At 42.4% G+C, this 21,915-nt stretch overlaps 3 protein-coding genes and 1 non-coding gene across 4 annotated transcripts in view; 2 read left to right on the top strand and 2 right to left on the bottom strand.

Moving 5' to 3' along the window:
- The window catches only part of dcun1d4 (DCN1, defective in cullin neddylation 1, domain containing 4 (S. cerevisiae)), a 163,613-nt gene that overhangs the window by 61,060 nt on the left and 80,638 nt on the right, over positions 1-21,915 (top strand). The window lies entirely within an intron of this gene.
- On the bottom strand, positions 2,014-2,096 carry trnal-uaa (transfer RNA leucine (anticodon UAA)). The gene has a single exon. It is a non-coding gene; the product is annotated as a tRNA-Leu (tRNA).
- On the top strand, positions 13,197-15,558 carry rasl11b (RAS-like, family 11, member B). Its single transcript, XM_072388731.1, has 4 exons — positions 13,197-13,502; positions 13,628-13,684; positions 13,794-13,870; positions 14,380-15,558. Exons 1-4 carry the CDS (start codon positions 13,388-13,390, stop codon positions 14,875-14,877), a joined length of 747 nt encoding a protein of 248 aa, XP_072244832.1. The 5' UTR covers positions 13,197-13,387; the 3' UTR covers positions 14,878-15,558.
- Positions 16,494-21,915, bottom strand: part of scfd2 (sec1 family domain containing 2) — a 95,141-nt gene continuing 89,719 nt past the window's right edge. Inside the window, exons 8-9 of the mRNA XM_072389975.1 lie at positions 20,315-20,434; positions 16,494-16,849 (exon numbers count right to left, since the gene is read on the bottom strand). Coding sequence (XP_072246076.1) covers positions 16,757-16,849; positions 20,315-20,434 — 213 coding nt within the window. The 3' untranslated portion in view covers positions 16,494-16,756. The remainder of the gene's footprint in view (positions 16,850-20,314; positions 20,435-21,915) is intronic.

Below are 21,915 nucleotides of genomic sequence, written 5' to 3'. Positions count from 1 at the left end.
CCATAATGCAACTATATGTGATCTTCCATCTGAATCTCACCACCAGTATTAAACTCACATGTGAGAGCTGTGGGTTAACGCTGTGTTTTGCGTGAAAATGCAATTGTTATGACATGATGATACTTTTTTTTTTTCAGATTCCACTCTAAAATCAAAAGACCCTTTGATGCTTAGAGTTGAGCCTAAAACGTGTGTTAGACACAGCCCATCATTCTTTTGTATGTCATTTTGCATACTTAATTACCAACCATTTAAATCTGCGGGTATTCTGCACTCTAACCGCCAGTTATGTGAGCAGTAGGAAGAGGGAGGGCATTATAAGGTGAGTGTCTTCCCAGCGGGGACCTGTAGAAATCCTGAGGCCTCAGGCCGCTCTCACTCGCCACCAGCTTTGTTTGTGCTCTGACAACATTCCTTTTGCAATTATCTTCTTAGCATTTGAATGTGAACAAAAAGATAGGAAAACAACAAATAATTATTGTGGAAGAACTTCAAAAGGAATGGGAAAGGAGAGGAGGATAAAAGTATTGACGGAAAAACAAATAAGAGAATAATAGGGCTGCCACTTTGAGCTGCAGAGGATGGGAGAGCCTCATTGTTGATCTGACGACCGTGCTGTTCTTTGAGAAAGCTGCTTATTGATGTACTGATGTGTTTATTTATTAATGCTTTAATGGGCAGGGAAACAATTATATGTAAGCTTGAGGGCTCTTGATAGAAAACATTCCCATGCTTACTTTCCATTTCAGTATTATTAGAACTGAAGGACACTGTGGATATAGATTCCCCTCTCCTGACTCACACTGCTCTTTGTATCACTGTTGCTGTTCCTCTAAGTTTATGGATAATGTGCTCACGGCAAACCACAACAAACCTAATACAGGGAAAAACACAGCTCCCATTCTGTATATGATGATGATTAATTCCCATTCTCGGGGAAGAGATAAAATCCGTCTGAGCTTTCTTTTCAGGTTTTTGTGTTGACACAAGGCCACAGATGGAGAGAGGATGCAATTTTCTCTGGTTATTTGGAGGCTTCCTGCTCATGTCTGAATGAAGCTGACATGACTTTTGTTTCCACGACAGGCTTTTTTTATACTGCCAACATGCAAACCTCAGAGGACCTTCTCTGTTTGCTTAGTTTAAGACCACAAGCGTGATCTCAAATAGTTTTGCACTACACTCATAAAATGAAATGCGCACATTGGAAAAAAAACGTTTCCAGTAAAAGAGTCTGGCTGCTCGACTAAAAGCACTGATGACCTTCCTGTCGTTCAGCTGCTACAAAGAGAGGCAAATTAATAATGCATTATTTCCCTGACGCCAAGAAAATAATCACTCAGATTTGACTGTGTGATTCACGGCAGCCTGGTGATATTTGGCACAAACATCAGGGTAAGAAATGGTTTATTACCACTGCTCTATTGGAGTTTACTTGCCACAGAGAAGCAATCCATTCCCATTAGACTAGTGCTGGTGTGCTTTATGTTCCAGGGACTATGTGTCTCGGGCTGGCTGCAAGCACAATATGAGTCACAACCCATGATAGTGTTGCTTAACGTGCCAGTTATTGACATTGTTTTATCACTTTTTATCATATAATCTTCATTTTCACAGACCCATGAGCACCACAGGCATCATTGGATGTGGGGCACTGTCATTCTGAAAAAAAAAAAAAAAAACAATAAGTCCAGGAATATTTTATTATAGGATCAAAGTTATGTGTTACCAGCAAAATGGCCCCTGGAGCATAACAATGTACCCCCACTGTAAGGGTGAAGCATTCACATAGTTGCCCATTTATGTTTATGCATTTAACAGATGCTTTTATCCAAAGCGACTTACAGATAGGCCGATAGGGGGACTGCCTAAGGACCTAAGGAGTTGCTGTTTAGTGCAAGAGATTTGAACCCAGATCTCCCACACAGTGCCCAGAGAGATGGGCACTTTTTCTGATTTAGGGAGGAAACCATACAAAGTCCACACACAAATTACATTAAGTGTTAAATATTCTACCAGGAGTGGGGTTTGAACCCACGTGGGCATTTGCCCATTGGATCTTAAGTCCAACGCCTTAACCACTCGGCCATCCTGGTACCATTTATTGATAATATGGTGACCAATTACTCATCAAATCATGCACAGTTACTGTTATCTCCAATGTGGATTAATCTTTGTAAAGACAGGATTATATCCATAATCAAGCCTTTTCACTCACTCAGTGTGCTTAAACGCACAGTTGAGTCAAGCTAAGGTTACAGACCAACTTGGTCATATAACTGGAACACTGTTCTTGTCCCAGTATAGATGCACAGGACATGAAGTGTGCCTACTGTTCTCACTTTCTCTGATCACATCAAACAGATTATTGTCAGTCTGGCCAAAACTGGACTTTTAAAATGCATATGAATACATAAATTTGACTAAAATGGTATGAAATAGAGCTTCTCCAAACCGGATAAACACACTAAGGTAATGTGCTGGTAGCTAAATTGTGTCTGCGTGTCAACTCTTGGTCACTTTAAGAATTCCAGACTGTCGCACTGCTCTAATAAAATGCTGATTTTATAACCACAGTGCTGTCTGACAAAATCGCCCTTCAAGTAACTTAAAAACATCTGTACAGTGAATTAGGCTATGTTTACATGTGTAATGATCTCCCACGTAGAGAGTAGGAAGCAGTCTAGTGCTTTTTTGGATATGAATCCCTTTGTTCTAAAGTTATGAACACACAAATATTCTCAAATATTTGACTTATTTTTTCTATGTATCAATGTTTTGTCTCATATTAGAGGCAGAGAGATAGGTTACACTGAGTTATATTAAGGCAGACAGGAAGAAAAGTAATAAGAACTTGGCCAGAGAAGAGAGAAGGGCCAACACTAGAGGGGGTGAATTAGGGATTTAGTACACACGATTTGGCACATTATTGGCTTTTGGTACACACTGTTTCAAACATTCTCGGTTCACATGTACAGTGCCCCTGCTTTTATAAACCACGGAGCAGGGCGTGTTGGATACTCTGTGGGACCACAACAGGCTCACCACAGCGGGCACACAGGCACAGAGTCTGTTTTCTGTGCCATCAGTGACCGAACATGTGGAAATGATTTAAACAAGCCATGTATTGTCATAAAAGACACAAGTAAGCACAAAAAACTAATGCCTATGTGGTTTTTGAGTGAATTTTGTTCACTGCTGGAGGTGGAGCTGGTTAGAGCTATTTCCACACATTTTCACACGAGGAACACCATAAAAGTCTCAGAGCTCTCAGATGATTAATAAGAGAGGAAAGAAGAAAACTTATTTTTCTCCGGAAATGTGATCCCAACTGTGAAATACACACTGCTTCTTCAAATGTCAAATCTTAAATTAAATCTTGCATTTTAAAGAGCTAGTTATATGATCCATTCAGCTTCTTAAAAAATGACTAAAGTATTTAAAGGAAAATAGTAATACTAAATTAATGTCCAAGTCTGTATAGTTTCTATAGTTCTTAGTTAATTCATTTCCACCAGTGTAATATTATTTTAAAATTATTTCTACTCCTATGTATCGTTCCCTCAAGGCCACATTAAAGTACCATGGATGTTAGTACGTCATCTAACGCCAGGCTGGTGGTCGATGCAGATGGCTGCCCTTCCTGGTTGTGGATCTGAATGAGGCTTCTTCCTTTTGAAAGAGAGTTTAATGTCATTGTTCATTGTTCGTCATACACAATTATGAAGATGTGTTTTTAACTTGCATAAACATAATTCCCACATGTCTCCTTTTTCAAGCTAACTTGCTATATTTGTTTAGTTTCTTGCCAGCTTTATTTGCGTAGCTCAGTGAGATTTCCAGTGTTTTCAACTATTCCTGACCAGTAAATTCAATTTAGCCTTTAGCTTTAAATTTATATCAGAAGAAAGTACTTTTCAACGACAAAAATGCTAAAAATACAAATCCAAATATATTCATTCAGGTGAAAAATATTGTCAGCAGCCTTTTCTGTTGTCCTGTCCAAATTCACCTTTTCTGCTCCACAGTCTCTTGTAGCCAGTGAGACAGCAACAGCAATACCTGCACTGCTCTCTCTGCACAAAGCAGAGATCAGACGGCCATCTATAATGGGCAGCACTAGAAACAGCGTGCTTTGAATGACTAATGATAAAATCAAACAGATGTTAAGCATCTAAATAAACAGGGTCACACATGACATTTATGCAACTCTCGCACAACAGTTAATTCAAGCACTCAGGTTTATGATGGGGTTCAGAGTGGAGGTGGATAATTGGGGTGGTAAAGCTATATAAAGCAATGGCCTAGTTTTTATGAACTTTTCACTCAGTTCTCACATGAACAGTGACATTCGCAAATGGGTTTGCAAAGGTCATGGGGGATTCTTGGTGAGAGAAGAGCTTATGTGATACTTATTCATTTGGAAAATAAAAGTAGGATGAGCACAGAGAGTTAAAGTAAAAAAAAAATGTTGATCTCATGCTATGAGACACTTTAGCACATCCCTGTGCACTTATGGGGCTGAAACTGATGGTAAATCATGAACTACTATGTAACTTGAAGCTTAACGCACACATAGAAACACATGTACCGTAAATCCCAAGCCTAATTCCACATCTTTGTTGCAGCTCTAGATTCCTGGGCTGCCCTTCTTACCCCCTGGAGGCTCATGAGCATCTTGTCTTGAGAACAGTCAATAACAATAGATCTGCTTGTATAACTGCATGTCTGCAGTGAGATGAGATGGCTGCAGAAAGCACTGGAGCTTGACCCACTTTCCTGTGCTATGAACCACATAAATTCATTCAGCCAGGTGCTCGGGATACTGGAGGTCTGCTTAGTGAACTTACTCTAGACCTAATTTCGCTTCACAAAGCACAGACACAACCTTGGGGTTGTAATGTAACATGGTAAAATGCAAGAGGAAAACATTTTTTTTACATGATTACAGAAATGCAGGACTTGAAGATCCTTTCCAGGCCCGCTTCTGTAAGATGTAAAAATGTCCACGTTTTGGATATTAGCTGTTTTCCATATTAGTAAAAGACTATTCTTCATATGTATGTGCAATGCAGCTTGGGTAAGAATGCACTACAAGTAAATATAACAATGTTGGAGATACAAGCAGTTGCATTTCTTCTTCTTTGGTATAGGCTTACTGCCATGGTTCCAGGTTAAGAGGAACCCTCTGTTAACTTCTCATTACTAGAATCAGTGCTTTGAATGCACAGTGTGACAGTGACTAACGGAAAGAAAAAAAATACATAAGGTGTCTTATTGAGAAGCTGGGCCCCCACATGCTGCTAAAAGTGTGCTGTGGGATTGACTCTACAACGCTTGTTAGGGTCATGTGCTCGTGTTTTCGTTTAATTTGTCAAAGCATCAAGTTTTAAACCGTAATATCTTGCACCACCTTTTATTGAAAATCAGTCATCACATTTTTTATAAAAGTTTATTGGTCTTGGTCATGCTTTGTGTCCTGGTTGATTGCATCACCACTGGACAGCTCCAAGTCAATCACAGTCCAAAAATGGCATTAGAATGTGTCTCTTCATATTTCTTAAGATATCACTTGTGATCAAATCTCACTTCCCCATGCATTGACTGGTGTATGCAAATAAACACAAATCTCATTTCTGTTTGCAAAACTAAATGTATTACTGTTTTAAACTGGTGGGAGGCAGCATTCCATTTCTTGAGTCATGTTTGAATAACTGTTCCTCAATAGAGTGTCAGTTGAGTAAATGGTCCTTCAACTTAGTGTCTAACACATTTTAATTAGAGCTGTCATATACCAAATCAGAAGATGGTCTGGCCCATGCAGCTCACTGAGTTTAGAGCCTCCTTTCCAAAAAAAAAAAACACTCTTGCTAGCACCTGGCTTTTAAGTGCAGTAAGAAATGGTCTAATTGATGTCCAATCCTGCATCAAACTACTCGCATAATGTAATGCAGTACTCTTGTATTTTTTGGCTCTAACGATCGTCATTAATGGGGCACAGCACTTGAGAACTCATACTAATTTCTGATGAACATACTGCTCTCAGAGCTGCAAGAGTGGGCACAGTTCACTTGGTCCTCACAGACACAAATGTTTACAGACCATAATGCCTCACACGGATACTGACAACAACTCGCAGACAAGAGAGACAAAACCGATTGTTTTTTTCCTCTCGTGCAACCCACTCTATTACTCCTAAGTGAGGTCGTGTCGCCCTTACAGTGCAATCAAACGTAATGAGGCTTGAACTCTGTGAGGAAAACTTTTAGGAAACTTTTAGACATACATTTCAAACACATAAATGTTTCAAGCACATTTCCTTATTTTGATCTGCCGGAGTTTTCTTGAACAGATCCAGTGTCAGTGTGCTGGAAAGTGTGCTCCTCTCTGATACACCTACTGAAAAATATCCTGCAACAAACCGGGAGAATGTGTCCCTCAGAGGAGAATGGCTAAAACTATACAGTTTTAATGTCAATGTCATCTTCCTGCCCATCCCCCCACCCCCAATGTGTGATGAGAGAAGCATTACGAAGGCACAGCTCCCTTTGTGTGTTTTCTGATTTCATGAAGAGGGGTGAGCAGCACATGCTCCTGCACTGCTTCTTACTACAGCAGATCTGACGCACATCTTTCTTTCTTGTACATGGGGACACTTTTCGTGTAGAGAACAGTATGTACCCTTCAAGAACACAAACACGTATCCTCCATTATCGCCTGCGGCTGTTTGGCTCATCTCTTTTCCTCATGTCAGACTGTGGCATCCCAGTAGCCAAGCCATACCACACTGTGTTTCTGAGAGGCATTAAGGAGTGTGTGTTGAACCAGCCCTCTTGTATTTTCTGTGTTGGGGTTAAAAGAAGGCAGAGGCATGAGCCCTCATAGCTGCAGTCGGAGTAGTAAAGAGAGAATGGGGTAAAACATGAAGGAGATACAAAAGGTACATGATCAACGATGCTAAAGCTACAGCATCTTTGCTGAAAGAGTGGAATATTTCACCTCAAATATAAATCTAAACAGACATATTCATGAGCCAGTGCCTTCAGTTTGGTCTTCCAACTCAGCAATTTACATGTGAGTTGATTGTCGTAGTCTGTTTCCACAACTCCCATTTCACGTCTGCTAATGCACTCACACATTAAAACAGCAGCATCTCTTTTTCCACATTGTTCACACAGAGAGTGACCCTGAGAATCCAGAAGATTCATCTCAGTCTGCCTCTGAATCACACACATTCATGTGGAAATGTGTTTGTGTGACATACATGAGTTGGCAGCACAATCACTGCGGATACGCCAGCACATGTGCGCCTGCGAGGGTGTGCATGTGCATATGAATGGAAGCAGGCCATTCTATGGTGAGTGTACGTTGTCAGACATTAACATGTTGGAGGATGTGTCTGCTGTACTTGAGTAATTTCTGCATGTGCTTCAGCTGAAGATGAATTAAAAAAAAAAAACAATCCAGCAAATTTCCTCGTGAACAAACAGCAGGTGTCAAGCCTGTTTTTCTTTTTAAGCTTAGCCATGAGAAAATGCACGTCATTAATGGGTCATAGAGTGCAACAAGTGTGGATCTCTAGAGGAAGATGCTCAGTGTCCAAGCTGTAATTAGATATGCAATTATCTCCCTGCCTCTCCAAAGAACTCTTTTAAAGCTCCTCTGAGTCACAGTGCCCACCGGAGAAAAGAGATAAGAGGCATACAGCATGTATAGATATACTGGGACTCTAACAGAACGGAATGATTTACAAATCTTAGAATTAATAAGTAATTTACAATATAGCATAGAGCATATCAAATGTTGAAAGTGAGACATTTTCCATTTCATGAAAAATATTAATAGCTCATATGGCTGTAACACGTTTTTAAAGAAGTTGGAACGATGGCAACAAAAGGTTGGAAAAGTGAGTGGTACAAAAAAGCAAAGGCTGGAGGACTGGCAGAGGCAGGGAAAAGCCTCTCAGACGCGAAGATGGGCAGAGAAAATCATGATACAGGCCCTCAGGTGGCACTGCCTTAGAAATACATGTGATTCTGTCAGGGAGTCACAGCATGGAATCAGGAACACATCCAGAAATCATTCACATGCACAATTTAATTTAGTTGTGGCTACAGCTCAACTGGGCCATTTAAGTGGACCACCATCCTTGTAACTGTATGCATAAATGGTGGTTGAATCAAGTTATTGACTGAAGCATGTCTGATGTCCCAACGTTGTGGATTTTACAAAAAAGAACGCAAGACGTTCTGCTGCTTCTGCTAAAGTGTACTTGTTTTACTAAAAGATGCAATAACATGGAACTTTTCAGCATGTACCTAGTTCCATTTGAGTCTAGTTGACAGGAGCTGAAGTATGAGAGAGCACAGCCCCTCTTCAGGAATTTGGTTCTGGAAATCATGTTTTGGAGGTGAGCCCAACTTAATCTAGTTGGTACCACTCCACCTCAAATATAAGGCTCTTTCTCTGTCAGAGAGATGACATTCCACGCCCAGGAGCCAGTTTGTGACACTGGGAATGAGCACATCCAGGTATTCGACTTCGTCTGCTGCCCAGCTCACATTGCACCTGACCTTGAATTTCCTCCCTGCAGTTGGTGAGCCCTCTTGGAAGAGACATCCTGTGGCCCTCTAGAGAAGCACCTCAGGCTTCATCTCATCAAAATGCTTTCCATTTTTCATTTGTCCACTTTCTAAACTGGACAAATGGGAAAATTACGTATTAACAATTCACAACAGGCCTCCTGGCCAGTGAAAGTCTCCTTTTGTCGGCTTATTCACCAGGAGGTGCCATCATTTCACCATATGTGCCCTAACTTAGCATCAAATCACAGGAGCCTAAATCACTGCTGCTGTGTTGCTGCAATTATACTTCATCCCCGTGTCTTTCAGGAGTTTCTTTTGGATGCAAATTTATGCCGTCAGATTTGTGCTCACAGGTGTCTAATCCGCCTGCATTCTTCCAGCGGGAGGTAATGACAGCACTCAGCCTGTCTGTGAGTTTGCACACAAAACTTTGACAAGCAAAGACAAAAGAAAGGGGAAAGAGTTTAAATAACCAAGTGATTAAAGGTCAACAATGTAGGTAAATGTTCATTTTGGAAGGTTACCGATGCTGACAGCTGTTTGAAAAATGCATGTGACTGAAAACATGACCAGTGCAAACATTTACAGGATTTTTTTCACTTTTTCATGTTTACTTACATGTAATCTACACCTTAATCAGGTTACACATCCACAGCACCATTTTTTTTCTTTTGTATGCTTATCCCTATTTAACAATGAGCTCCTGTTACCTGCGAGCTACTGAGTGGAACAAGTCACCATGTCCCGCCGATACTGCAAAGCCAGAATCACACGTGACACTCACATTTAGTTTTCCTCTTTGCTGCACGCACAAAAAACAACAAAAAAAAAGAAAAAAATCCCACTTCACATCTGCAGAGAACTGCTATTCACTGGTGTCTACTTGCACCTTGTAATCACCAGTATATGAAGCAGGGCTTGGCAATCAGATAGATCAGAGTTCCAGGCTTGGCCCTGAATCAGCCCCCGAGGAGGCTGTTCGTATTCATCAAACCACCAGAGAGACCATACTCTGGACCTTGCTGTGCCTCCAGTATGATCCGCTTCAGCTCAGCTCAGCCTGGGCAGTAAACCTGGCTAGACGCACAGACAGGGCCCCTGGGGGGGGAAGTCTGAATTACTGACAGAGGCTCTGAACCATAAATTTCAACTAATGAACGCTGTGTCTCAACATGATCTGTCCAGATCAGAGTATTCCTCTCTCTCTGTGTCTATATGTATACTTACTCATGATGATGGTTTCATTTCACTGCATCCCAGCGCTCAAGAATGTACTCGGTGAAATGACATTATAAATAACTGTGTGAGTGTAAGAAATGGTGATGCAGGAAAAATGCAAAAATGTCTTCATCTCATCTAATCCTGTTTATATACAAATGTGGTCAGATGAAACTGTTACTTACTGTACACAGATAAATGATTTCTCTTTCAGACCCACCGGAAAAGAAATATATAGCTATAAATTGTTCCTATGAGATCGTGAGACTTCATTAACTTGCACAAAGGTAACAGGTAATGGGCAGTTTCTTTCATCAACAAAAAGAGTAACCTAACTTTCTCTCTCGCATCAAAGTTTGATTTTGAATTTCCATTATCGCATAATTACAAATATACAAACTATGCAGTCGTGCACTGCAGTTTTACCACTTGCTCAATCAAGGGTTTTGCACGTGAGTAGAAAAGAAAACCTTCTCAATCAGCAAAAGCTGGATAATCCCAGAGTTTAAAGTCTTGCCTTAAATACACATATCTACGGTCACATGAACGCCAAACAAAAACACCCCTATGCTGTGTTATTGCTGCACCACCTGATGGTTTTTGCTGTCTCTTCTACATGCACCCATACACACGGCATTATCTGGGCTCTGGCATTAGAGAATGTGTCCACAAAAACAAGTGGAAACCAATAATCCAACATTATGACAGATCAGTAGAGGAATGTAAACCATGAAAGAGAAGGACAATAAAAGATTTCAGTATTTTTCTGTTCTAAATGGTTAACTTCAATGTAAAAGCTTGGGCTGGCATTCCTTAAGAGGGAGGTGGTGGTGGTGTGTGAGAGTGTGTGTGTGTGTGTGTGTGTGTGGTGCTACAAGAGGTGGTGAGGGACCATTGTAATTCAAAGCCAGTGCCATCGCACACACAACCAGCTAAAACCACCACTGCCATCCCCCTACTACTCTTACCATTCAGAGGCATGCAAATGCCTGAACATGTTGGAAGGTTTACATTTCAATACGAAAAAACAACCTCCCATCCTTTGTGGGTCAGAGCTGCTTGTGCTGGCAGGCCAATACGATTTCCATTGGTCAGTGGAAATGCAAATCTGATGTAGATATAAACAAAAGTGTAGAGATCTGTGAGAGGATGTGTGTATGGATTTGCATTTCAGGGTTATGAAATGCAACCCCCCCCCCCCTCGTTTAGTGCATCGGCAGTGAAATCCCCAAAGAAAATAGGGGTCAGCAACAAACAGACATGACACTGCACTAGTTTAAAGTATATGGATAAAAACATGGAATTACTACTATTTTAAAAAGTGCAGGTTGGTGGAGCCCAAAGATGGAGTGGTAATCAAGGGTTTGTTGAAAAGCACAGATTTGACGTCATCAAACTTTAAAACTAGGGCTCAGTGCAAAAATAATTGTATCCTAATAATCACCTTTACAGGCAATGATTAAAGGCAATGATTAAAGGCAATGAGAATGATAAGCATCTATCATGATGCTGATAAACACATGACTGTGACCCATAAGGTTTTCCCTAAGGGAAGCCTCTAAAGTGCCCAGTGTTTCTCTGATATCCCAAATGACCCTCCTTTGCGGGCTTCGGCCCTGAGGCAAGAAATGGCCATATGCTTCTTTTCAACTCCAGTGAAAAAAGGTGAGGCCAGCCCGGGAAATCAGTCCTCACTTCTGTGTCAAAAAGGACATACTTCTGATACCAGCCTCTTCCTTGTCCTTCTCCCGCTCCCTAATTAACTCAACATTCCTCTGTTTGCAGTGAATCCCCCGAATTCTCCCTGACAATTACCCACAAAGGATTGCGGGTACATACATACAGGATAAAATGCGGGCTAAAGGATTACCCCGCATTTTACCCTCGCTGACTATCTATTGTCACCTCTGTGTGAGTGACACCCTGATCTCTCAGTCAGGTCATATTCTGGTCTGCTGTGGCTGTTAATTGTCTTGGCTCAAGGATATTATGGGGATTTACCTGCAGCCATCCCTCACTGCCACTGAAGGCACCCTGGAGGCATGACAACACATAAAAGTGGAGTTTATTGGAGTTACAGTGCTGCTTTTCAGACACTGAAACGATCAATGTGTCACTGCCTCCGTCAGTTTAAAGTCTCTGTGTTGACAACCTGCTGCTTTAACCACTGATATGTGTGTTACCGTTGCTGTGTGTGCTGTCGCCCTCCATTAGGATATCCTCCCTTTGTTATCTGTCATCATTAGCTTTCTCGCTTGGTTGCAAAAGGAGGGAAATGTCGTGGAGCCTTTTATCTTTCTGTTAGAAATATGTTGAAACGTGGGCTTAAACCTCCCAAATGGTGACATTTCTAACATCATTCATTATAAAAAAAAGAAGTTGTGTAAGTATGTGTAAAAAAGCTTTATGCAGAGCTGTAGGCAAACCACAATAAATCTAATTAACATGCCATCAAATGGGAGAATGTGCAGTTTTCACTCACTATTAGCAAGAAAACAGGCCAACACTGCCTGGGTGGAGTTCACTGTGTCGGCTGTGATGTGGTTAGAGAGACATCTGTGTGCACACCCAGAAGCCTGTGTCTGCTCGTGAATCCTGGGCACTAATTTCATATTTCAGCACAGCCGCCTGTCATCAGCACTCTTATCAAAAATACATACCAGACCGTAATCACGGGAGGACTGGATGCCAAAATACCTCAAAGTACATGAGCCCAAATGAAAGATGGGGGAGGGAATGGGAGCAGTGTGGGTAATGTGACAGAGGAGGGAAAAGGAAAGTGGGACAAAAGATAACCCATTTCTCAGTTAAAACAAACATGTGTGCAGTTATATTGTCCCCCAAAATACTGTTTTACCTATCTGTTACCACTGAAATAGTTTAAATATACAGTTATTTCAAACAGTATACATGCGTTCTTGTGAGATATTCATGTGTGTGTGTTTGTAGAGGTTCAAGAGAAACAGCCATTAACCCCTTGTGTGGACGAGTCACAAGTCAAGGGGCATGTCTGAACAGGTCACCAGCTGCAACACAACACTGGGAGGACAAACAGAATCCATCTGAACTAAATTTGTGTCCTAAATGTTTTTTTGTTTTTTTTTTAAACGTGTTTTTCTCAAGGGTAGTATATTTCCATGGCATGTCAAATCTCACTGTAAATGGTAAACTATTCACCCTCCTGTTCAACGCTTCCAAAAGAAAGCCTGTTTTGTCAGGACTCACAGCGCCAGTTCCCACCTGCTGCAAAAGCATTTCTGCTCCACAATATCCACGTGTGGGCGGGAGCGCACGAGCGAACGGGTCAGCAGCAGCCTCCAATCAGATTTGAGCACCGTTCGAGCTCTATAAATTCCGCGTGCGCCCCTCTTCAACCACAGTCAGTCGGAGCACAGCGACTTGTCTCATCTTCCTACTCTGGGTTTTACTTTTCCGCCTTCTCCTTTGAAGTTATACTAGGCTTACTTTACCCGAAAGCGTTATCCCAGAGAGTCTAAAGGTTTGGACGAGAGATTCTTTTGTCTTCGTGTCCTTCACATTATTTTTTTTTCATTTTTACGACGGATCTGATATACGTGAAAACAATGAGACTCATCCACAACATGACGACCATTGCGGAGTGTACAGCGCCTGAATATCCCGCCCATAACCGGGTCATTAAAATAGCTGTTATTGGAGGTAGCGGAGTGGGCAAAACAGGTAAGAAAATCGATGAAATACACGCGCCCTAGTTAATTTTAAAGCATGGCATTAGAGCGATATATTTGGTCGAACTGGGTGGATGTAAGGTCCTCATATTTTGTTGTTGCTTTTGTTCATTTTAGCTCTGGTGGTGAGATTCCTAACGAGGCGCTTCATCGGAGACTATGAGCGAAATGCCGGTAAGTTAAAGTAGACGCTTGTATGATCTTTAAATGTTAAAGGCTCTTGCAGAAACTGCAAAAATGAAAAGTGCTTAAGTTAATTTTTTCCCCTTTTCTGTGTGTGCAGGTAATCTGTACTCCAGAGAAGTCCAGCTTGACGGAGAACAGGTGACCATCCAGGTTCAGGACACTCCCGGTGCAGAGGTGGGTTCTCCCTCTCCTCAGACAGAAACAACACCATACAGTTAGTTTTGTCATGGCGGGCTGTAAAGAAAATCCATGAAAGAACTGCCAAAAACTGTATAAGCTAATTCAGTGCCTTTTAAAATCATCAGAGCTGCTCTTGACTGGGCGTTGGATCCCAAACTGAACATTTTTAGATATGCTTTTTTTTCTCCTTCTCCTGAAGGAAGTCCTTAATTCAGACAGTCTAATCTCCCATTTAGGCTAATGGCTGTCTGGGGCCAGGGTAAATGATACCCTGGTTCAGATCCAGACTTCTGTCACCCACACCTCTCTGTTCTGCAGAAGTAATCTTATAGCTCTTGTCTGCCTCAGTGAGCGTTCCATTCATTACAGACATTAAATTGCAGAAAGTCAGATGACATTTGAACTGGTTCAGCCTCAATTTAAAGTTTAGTCAAAAGAAAAGATGCTGAAGGAGCCTCCTTCAGGAAAGTGATTTAATCATTCTCCCTTTCTTTCCTCCTCAGATGACTGATAACGGTATCAGCATACCTGACCATGTGACCTGCTCCATTCAGTGGGCTGACGCTGTGGTGCTTGTGTATTCGGTGACGGACCGCAGCAGCTTTGATTTGATCGATCAGCTGCACCAGCTGGTTGTCCGTACTGGCGCCACCAACATGCCTCCTGTAATCCTGCTGGCCAATAAGGCAGACCTGCTGCACCTGAGGCGCGTCGACTCCCAGCAGGGCCCTTTGCTGGCGGGCACGCTGGGCTGCTCCTTCTATGAAGTATCTGCCAGCGAGGACTACAACCAGGTGCATGGGGCTTTCCACAGGCTGTGCTGCCAGCTAGCCAAGCAGCCGCCCACTCCTTCTGGCTCCTCGCACACCTCTGCCAGCGCTGCCACTGAGAAGAGGCGCTCGCCCCTCATCCCCCGACCAAAGTCTCCCAATATGCAAGATCTGAAGAGGCGATTTAAGCAGGCGCTGTCGGCTAAAGTCAGGACAGTCACCTCAGTGTGAACGGCAATTGAAAGTGGTCCAGAGTGGCCACAGAGCAACGAGGACGGAAGATGAATACTTCTGTACTACAGTCCTGGATCAGTCTGACTGATACAAGTGTGAGATGTATAGTGTTGCTCCTGCATCTTTACTGCAGGAGGCAGATGAATCTTTATGGCGGTAATGGCCTCATGCAGGGCTGTCATGTCCGATAGCATGTAAAGAGGTGCAGTGACGACTTTCATCTGCTCAGGAGGAGAAAAGACACCAGAGGGCACAGAGCCAGCTGACTGAGGCTGAATGAACCAGAAACTCTCTATTTAAAAAAAGAAAAGTAAATCAAGCTCTCCTGGCAACAGCAGCTCTGAATGACTGCTTATTTTTAGCTGTGCAACCCATTGTGGCTTTTTTTAAAAATTTTTTATTCAGACTGCTGCTGCATGGTTCTGCCAGGTGTTTGTAGAGCAGAGTGTGTGTGTGCGCGGTCCCTGTTATGTCAACCTTTGCAGTGTGTATGTATTTGATTAGACTTTGAGAATCATCACTGCATGATGGGGGGGGGGGGGGGGTTGAGTGGGAGCAGCAGACACAGGATGTAGCATGTTATGATCACTGATGCACTTTATAAAAAGGAATAGTCCAAAGGGCCTATTGGTATTTATTTGTTACAAAGTCATGTGTGCACAATAAAATGATGATTTTTGAACTGAAATGTCTTGTTTTTGTTATTTTTGGAGCTGGAAGGTCCAAGTAGTCAAACGTCATTTGTCTCTAACAAAAACCTCTCAAGCGAGTCCAAAAACTGCATTTTCAAACAGTTTTGAGTCTGTGATGTCCTTGGCTGTCTCAGACTCCTCCTGTGAAGGGATGACGCACACAGAAAAAGGTTGTCTGACCCCCATGAATAAACCGGCGCTCATGAAAGGCCTTGAACAATCCAGGCAACGATGAATGGCACGAAGACAATAGAGCGATGACTGTACAGCCGCTTTTTGAATCTTGTGATCTGACTAAAGCTAAAAGCCCGCCGCAGTGCTCGACCTCGGAGAATCTATTCAATTAAACAGAGTAAAGTGAAGTCAACACCGCTGTGAAACGTTCCATGTCAGTTCTCTCAAAGCTAATCTAGTTTTCTCAGGGATTCTTCTGAGAACTGAAACTCCCCTGCAAATGGGGAGAAAATGATATTAAGCGCTTTTCTAACAAAACCTAATTGTACGTCTGTGATTACATTACGTTTATCTATTTGCAACTTAGAACCTAATTGGGGAATCCTGAAGCTTCTGTTAATATCCGTCAGCCACAGATTCATTGGACTGTAAATCTGTTTGACTAATTGAGGAAGACCCTTGTTCAGAATCATCACAAGTTGTGGAGGTGGGCGAATTTACTGAGCTGAAGCGATTCATGCCAGAGAAAGAAGGCAGCGGAGGTGTGAGCGAATTTCTGGCCTTAGCAGACGGTGTGAACTTATTTGTTAATCATTCTGCTCTTACTTGTCACCGTATAATGTGGTGAGGTGATGATGTTTGAAGGGAGTGTGTATTCCCTCAGCCACACCTGTGATAAGTTCCCACACGTGTCTGAAAAACGGCTAACAGCCGTGCACTGTACAAACAAAGGACAACACATGCGGGCGTCTGAAAAGCATCTGACTTTATTGTTTTATATTTAACAATTTCTTTGGAATTCTACGCTCCGTGTTAAGAAAGGTGGATTTTGATCGATGACACACAGGACAGGAATGTTGCCTCATTTGCACACCATCTCCTTAATTTCCCCTTCGCAGCGTCAAACACGCCATCTAATTTCTTGACTCGCACCCGGGTGTCCAGAGGCTCGTGGTGTCTGTGTGAGAGCACATGTTCGTGCTTGTGTTTTTCCCACGTGAAGCCGTTTTTTAGACACCAATATCAGGCACCAGTCTCTGGGTGGTGAAGAGCAGCTCGGGGATATCCGTCGGTCTTAGTAACCGGGTGGAGAGAACCAGCACCTGGAGTGGAGCAAAAACACACCCATTCAGGGTTCAAGTATGGCAGTACGGAACTTGACACTTTTAATTTAAGCAGACATGAATGTCGCAGTGAGCAATATACAAATTGGCAGTCAACAAGGTGCACAAATCAGGAGCCTTGGCAGCTGGCATATGTTGCTAATTTGATTGAATCACCTCTGCTAAGATGGTGAGGATTTTAGAGCGGTTTGTTTTTTCAGGTCTGTCAAAGCACTTTTTTGTTGATGACGTGAGCTGTCGGTGAGGACTGACTCCTGGCAACACACTGTGAACTAACGTGTAAAAATAAAGAATGCTTATTCCGACGTGGGGTCAACACGCAGAATTCCTATCACAATTGCATTTTAAGGTGGATGTCTGAAAAGAGCTTTAGAATTCACCCAGGACTCAAGCTGGGCAGTTTTTGTTTTTTTCCTATGCAAAGAGGCAAACTGCCAGCGCATGCCTTTTTCCACTCACATGGCAGGATTCAAAGTGTTTTCACCCCAGAGTGAGACATTAGGCTGAGCATCACTTCAACAGGTTTCCGTGCAAACAGATTGAAAGTTGGGCAACTGCTGCATGAAGAAGTGACAGAGGAGCCTTGCACTTACTCAATGAAATTTCAGAATGATTCTCTCGACCAAAAAACTGAAGTGACATCAAGGAGCCATTGAGTGAATAAAAGAGCAAAATGTTTGGGAAGATACGGTCCAGATTTTCCATTTTTGAGTTCTTTAGACATGAGATACATAATATGAATGGACTTCATTCAAAAAGCAATGGCAATCAGTCATTAGCTATTGGCCACTTTTGCGTAATGCTCCTTTCACATGGGATAAGATGGGCTCTGTGTTCTGCTTCTGAACCCATTCGTGTCTAGGTATTATGCAACAGGAGAATGAACATGCAGCTGTAGCTCTTTGACGAGCTAAAACAATCCAAACTCCTGTCTTGTCCTTGACTATATTATGAACTCAAACTCTCTTTGCAGCTGTTTGTCTCCTCCTCCTTGTCTTCCTCGGTTAAAGTTAACGTCAGAGCTTTTCTTTAGTCTGCGCCCCTGCTCTGCGACGAGTGCAGCTCACACCACATCCAATGAGAAAGCAGCCTTAATGGCCTTAATGTTCGTCACACTTCACTCTGACATGCCTGTGAAAGGACTGGGGAAAACCACTGTGTGGGTGCAACATTTGCCAATTGCTCAGGATTGATCATCGAGTGAGGTGTGACAACAAAGTGCTCACAGAGTTACAGTTTTCTCAGAATTGATAATAGCGTGCCAAGCAGGCTGTTGTTGTGGAGAACATAGTGACAACGAGCTGTTCTTTTTGAACAAAAACCCCAGAAACCCATTCAACTTTTACCTCAGCCGAGGACACTGTCTCCACACACAACTCTGTAAGAATGACAGCTATCTAACACCACAAAATTCATATTTAGCTTAAAAAAATACAGACTGTTAAAGTTAGTTGAAAATACTGATATATGGTCAGACAGAGAGTTCAGCTGCAGCTCAAACTCTTTTAAAAACAGTCTCCTCTCATTGATTTCAGATGCTAAAAAAAGACTTGGTTCTGCAGCTGATTATTGTACTTAAGACAATGGAGGGAAAATGTGCTGCTATTAACTTATTAACTAAGTCGGATTCTTCTAAACAGCTGATCAGAGGCCAAATTAAACTACCACTTCAGTGCATGTCTGTCCATTAATATGACCTCAGCAGGGGAAAGTCAAAAAGCAACACTCAGTGCTCACTCAGAAATAACACCAACACATTTAGTTGCATGAGTCTGAAAGGGGCTTTGTCTCTCTATCCACACAGTTCTCTTCTTCTTGGTCTTAATCGGTAATAGTTTCTTTGCAGGAGTTTGATGGCGAAGGCCTGACTCACACAGTGCCCTGCCACCAGCTGATGTTGGGTACTTATACTCTGGTAAACACTGACGTGGACTCTAATTTAAGGCCATTTCTGAGGCTGGAAACAGACAAATGTATCCTCTGCTGCAGAGTTCTTCTTTGTCAGTCATTAACTAAATGAATAAATGTCATCCACACTAAAGCACGACAACTCCCTATATAAGAACTAACTCTATGCATCGTGTATATTGCAACTACTACACTGTAAGAAAATGAACGTATGTATCCAGGAGTAGAATGAGCACCAGACTGCACAGTTTTAGTTGATATATGGCTCCTGTAGTCCTGACGTTCAATAAGATCTCCTCTAACACTGTGGAACAGAAGAGCTCTGTTTCCCCACAGCAGTGTTGCTTTAACTCTAGGTCAGCACCTAAAATTGGCAACAGGCCTGTTTGTTGTGGCAGAGCGAGTATGTCTCAGAGGAACTTTGCCTAAGAGCAAGACCAAGACTTTGCAGTTCCTTTTTTAGTGAAACTACATGTGAACATCTGGTGTGCAGACATGGGTTTTTGTGTTATAGGCATATGCTTGTGTACGGTATGTTGGACACGTATGTATGTTTAGAGTGTGTGTGGGCCAACAGGTTATTGTATAAGCTCATCTTTATTTAGTTCTCCTGATTACAGGTGGATGACTTTGATCTTTGCCAAGCCTTTCATTGCCTCTGGCCTACTTCTCAAAGCCTTTTATTAAGACTAACCCGCATTACCCAGCCTGATGTCCCTTTCAGTCCTCCTCACACTCCTCTCAGCCAAAGAAAACGCATTCATCTGCATGTTTTGTCTGTCAGTGTGGACTGCATATGAAACAAGCACTTAGACCACCCAAACACAGGCAGACAGACAGGCAGGCACAAAATCCTGCTCATGCAAATACTGCATCAATACGTGCAAAGATCAGATGACACTCTCACCTTTACACCTGATCTGAGCCACCTGTGTATGTGGGTCAGAGCTTATGCACTCTCATGCAGTCGTATTCTTTTTATTTTTCATGGCTAGAGAGATGATTCAGTTCGGTTACATATCAATAGTGTCCTGCACTCACAGGTTTGAGGATAAAGTAGAGAGCTTGTGTCAGAAGAACAAATCTTTATGGAGTGGATTTATTCCCTCCATGAATTAACATTATCATGCTCCACCCACTCTACGACGTGAAAGCAGGACTGTTAAAGTAGCTGGTGAACAGGAAACACAACATTATATCATACTGTAATGTGACGTAGCTGCCACAACTGCTTGGTACAGATCAGACGGAGTAATTGGTGGCTACATCTACCAAAAAATACAATGAATGAGCTTGGCTTAAGAGGGCAGAGAGGGATGTGAAATGTATGTCTGTGCGAGACACAGAGAGAGAGATAGGGGGTTAAGTCAAGCGCCATAGACAGATAACATGTGTGGGAAACCCTAAATACATCTATCACAAAAGTGCAACAAATTTGCTGTAAACTGAGACTGTCGGTCGACCAGTAAAGTTTTCGTTGGGAGCAGCTCTCGTCCACTGAAAATGAAAGAAGAGCATCTCTCCTGCCAAACTCACCTGGGTTCCTGGTTTGTGTGTGTTGATGGTCTCTTTGATGAGACGAAGCTCTGAGGGTGTAACTCCACCAACCAGGAAGAGGAAGAGCAGAGGGTTGTCACTGGGATGTGGACGGCTCACCTGGATTTAAGATGGGACATTGTGATTGGTCTTTTTTGTTCTTTTTTTAAAGCCATCAGACATGTTGAATCTGGTTCTTTTATAAGATCACTCCTTGACAAACAACCCATTTTGGCCAGGAAACATTTTATATCACATCCTTTCCATCTTATAATGAGTGCTTCTCTGTCTGAATTGTTGCTGAGTCATTGCTCATCTGGACACCTCTGATCTTGTGATACTGAGGACAGAGGACTCAACAGACGTTCGGGCTGCAGACAAAGCTCAGAGAAGAGTCTTGGCACTGCTGTAGTGATGGCTGACACGTGGACATGAAAACAGGCACACACACACACCTGCTTACACAACACATGAAGACATAAACAAATGTCCCACATCCCCTTTGTGATAAATCTCCCACCGACTCAGAGATTTGGTAAACCGTAAAGATGCCGCTTTAACAGCATGGTAAGGTCTGGGGTTTCTGCTGAGCGTAATTGGCTGTCGAGAAACAAGCTATGGCGCTATTGGCTCTGAGGGGCAGGCATGACAAGGCTGTGAGAGCTCACCAAGCAATCAGAGCTACAGGGGGTGGGCTCGAGGCAAGAGTGGCTGTACACGTGAAGCAGCAGCCGGCCGGGGTGAGGCGTGTCAGGGATGGTTCAACATGTGTTCCGTCAGTAAGGTGTGAACTAATGGTTTTTAGTCTATTCTGCTCATGTAACGTTGAATCTCGGGATCGACTCGTTGGCAAGTAGACATGGCAACTGCATGTGAGAGCACATATCCACCTGTGTGGATCTATAGATACAGTGTGTGACCCATGTGCACTGCCATGAGGTAGACAGGAAGGGAAGGGCTGTAAGCTGAAATGTGCTGCACACTGCGTAAAAACATAACAGGGACAACGCTGATTAACAGATCTGGTGGCAAATTAATTAAAAAAAATCATTCTGCTGGAAGACATTACAGACATAAAAAAAACAGTGACTCGGAAAAAAATAAGCTTCAGGCTGCAGATTTTCCCTTTGACATTGAAACTGAGGTAAAATCCAAGGTATAAAGCCATTCAACTTGCAAGAGGATTCAAAATGGTGAGGTTCTTGTAGTGGACAGCTAATGGTAACACTCAAATTCATTAGAAAACGTTGAGTTAAAATGCGACTAAGTACCAATTTAAAAAAAAAAAAAAAAAATTTATGATGTAGGTTTGCCTGGTAAAAATATTACAAAACTGTACGTTGGGCCAGTAACTTTCTGCATATGATATCTATCATGGTCACTTTTTGAATCTTCGTGCATTCCGTGTCAGGCAAGGGAAAAGTGTGTAAAACTTAAGGATAATCCATTTATTTAGACGTTAAACTAGAGACAGGATATTTTAATCAATTATATGATAATAAGGTGTGTGTAGATGTCTAATTCTATATGAGATATGCAGGGATTTATCAAAGTCTGATCTGCATGATTGGGCTGCATGGTGGAGTGGTGGTCAGCACTGC

The sequence above is a fragment of the Leuresthes tenuis genome, unplaced genomic scaffold (assembly GCF_036924035.1).
Source record: "Leuresthes tenuis unplaced genomic scaffold, fLeuTen1.0.hap1 SCAF_7, whole genome shotgun sequence".
Classification (NCBI taxonomy): Eukaryota; Metazoa; Chordata; class Actinopteri; order Atheriniformes; family Atherinopsidae; genus Leuresthes; species Leuresthes tenuis.
The sequence above is the reverse complement of the archived record's forward strand: the minus strand, read 5'-3'. Positions and strand labels throughout refer to the sequence as shown.

Bases quoted from the DNA above. Each gene is read 5' to 3' on its own strand.
- rasl11b (XM_072388731.1), top strand. From the start codon at position 13,388: ATGAGACTCATCCACAACATGACGACCATTGCGGAGTGTACAGCGCCT. The intron at 13,503-13,627 runs GTAAGAAAATCG...TGTTCATTTTAG, and splicing joins TAGCGGAGTGGGCAAAACAG to CTCTGGTGGTGAGATTCCTA. The intron at 13,685-13,793 runs GTAAGTTAAAGT...CTGTGTGTGCAG, and splicing joins AGACTATGAGCGAAATGCCG to GTAATCTGTACTCCAGAGAA.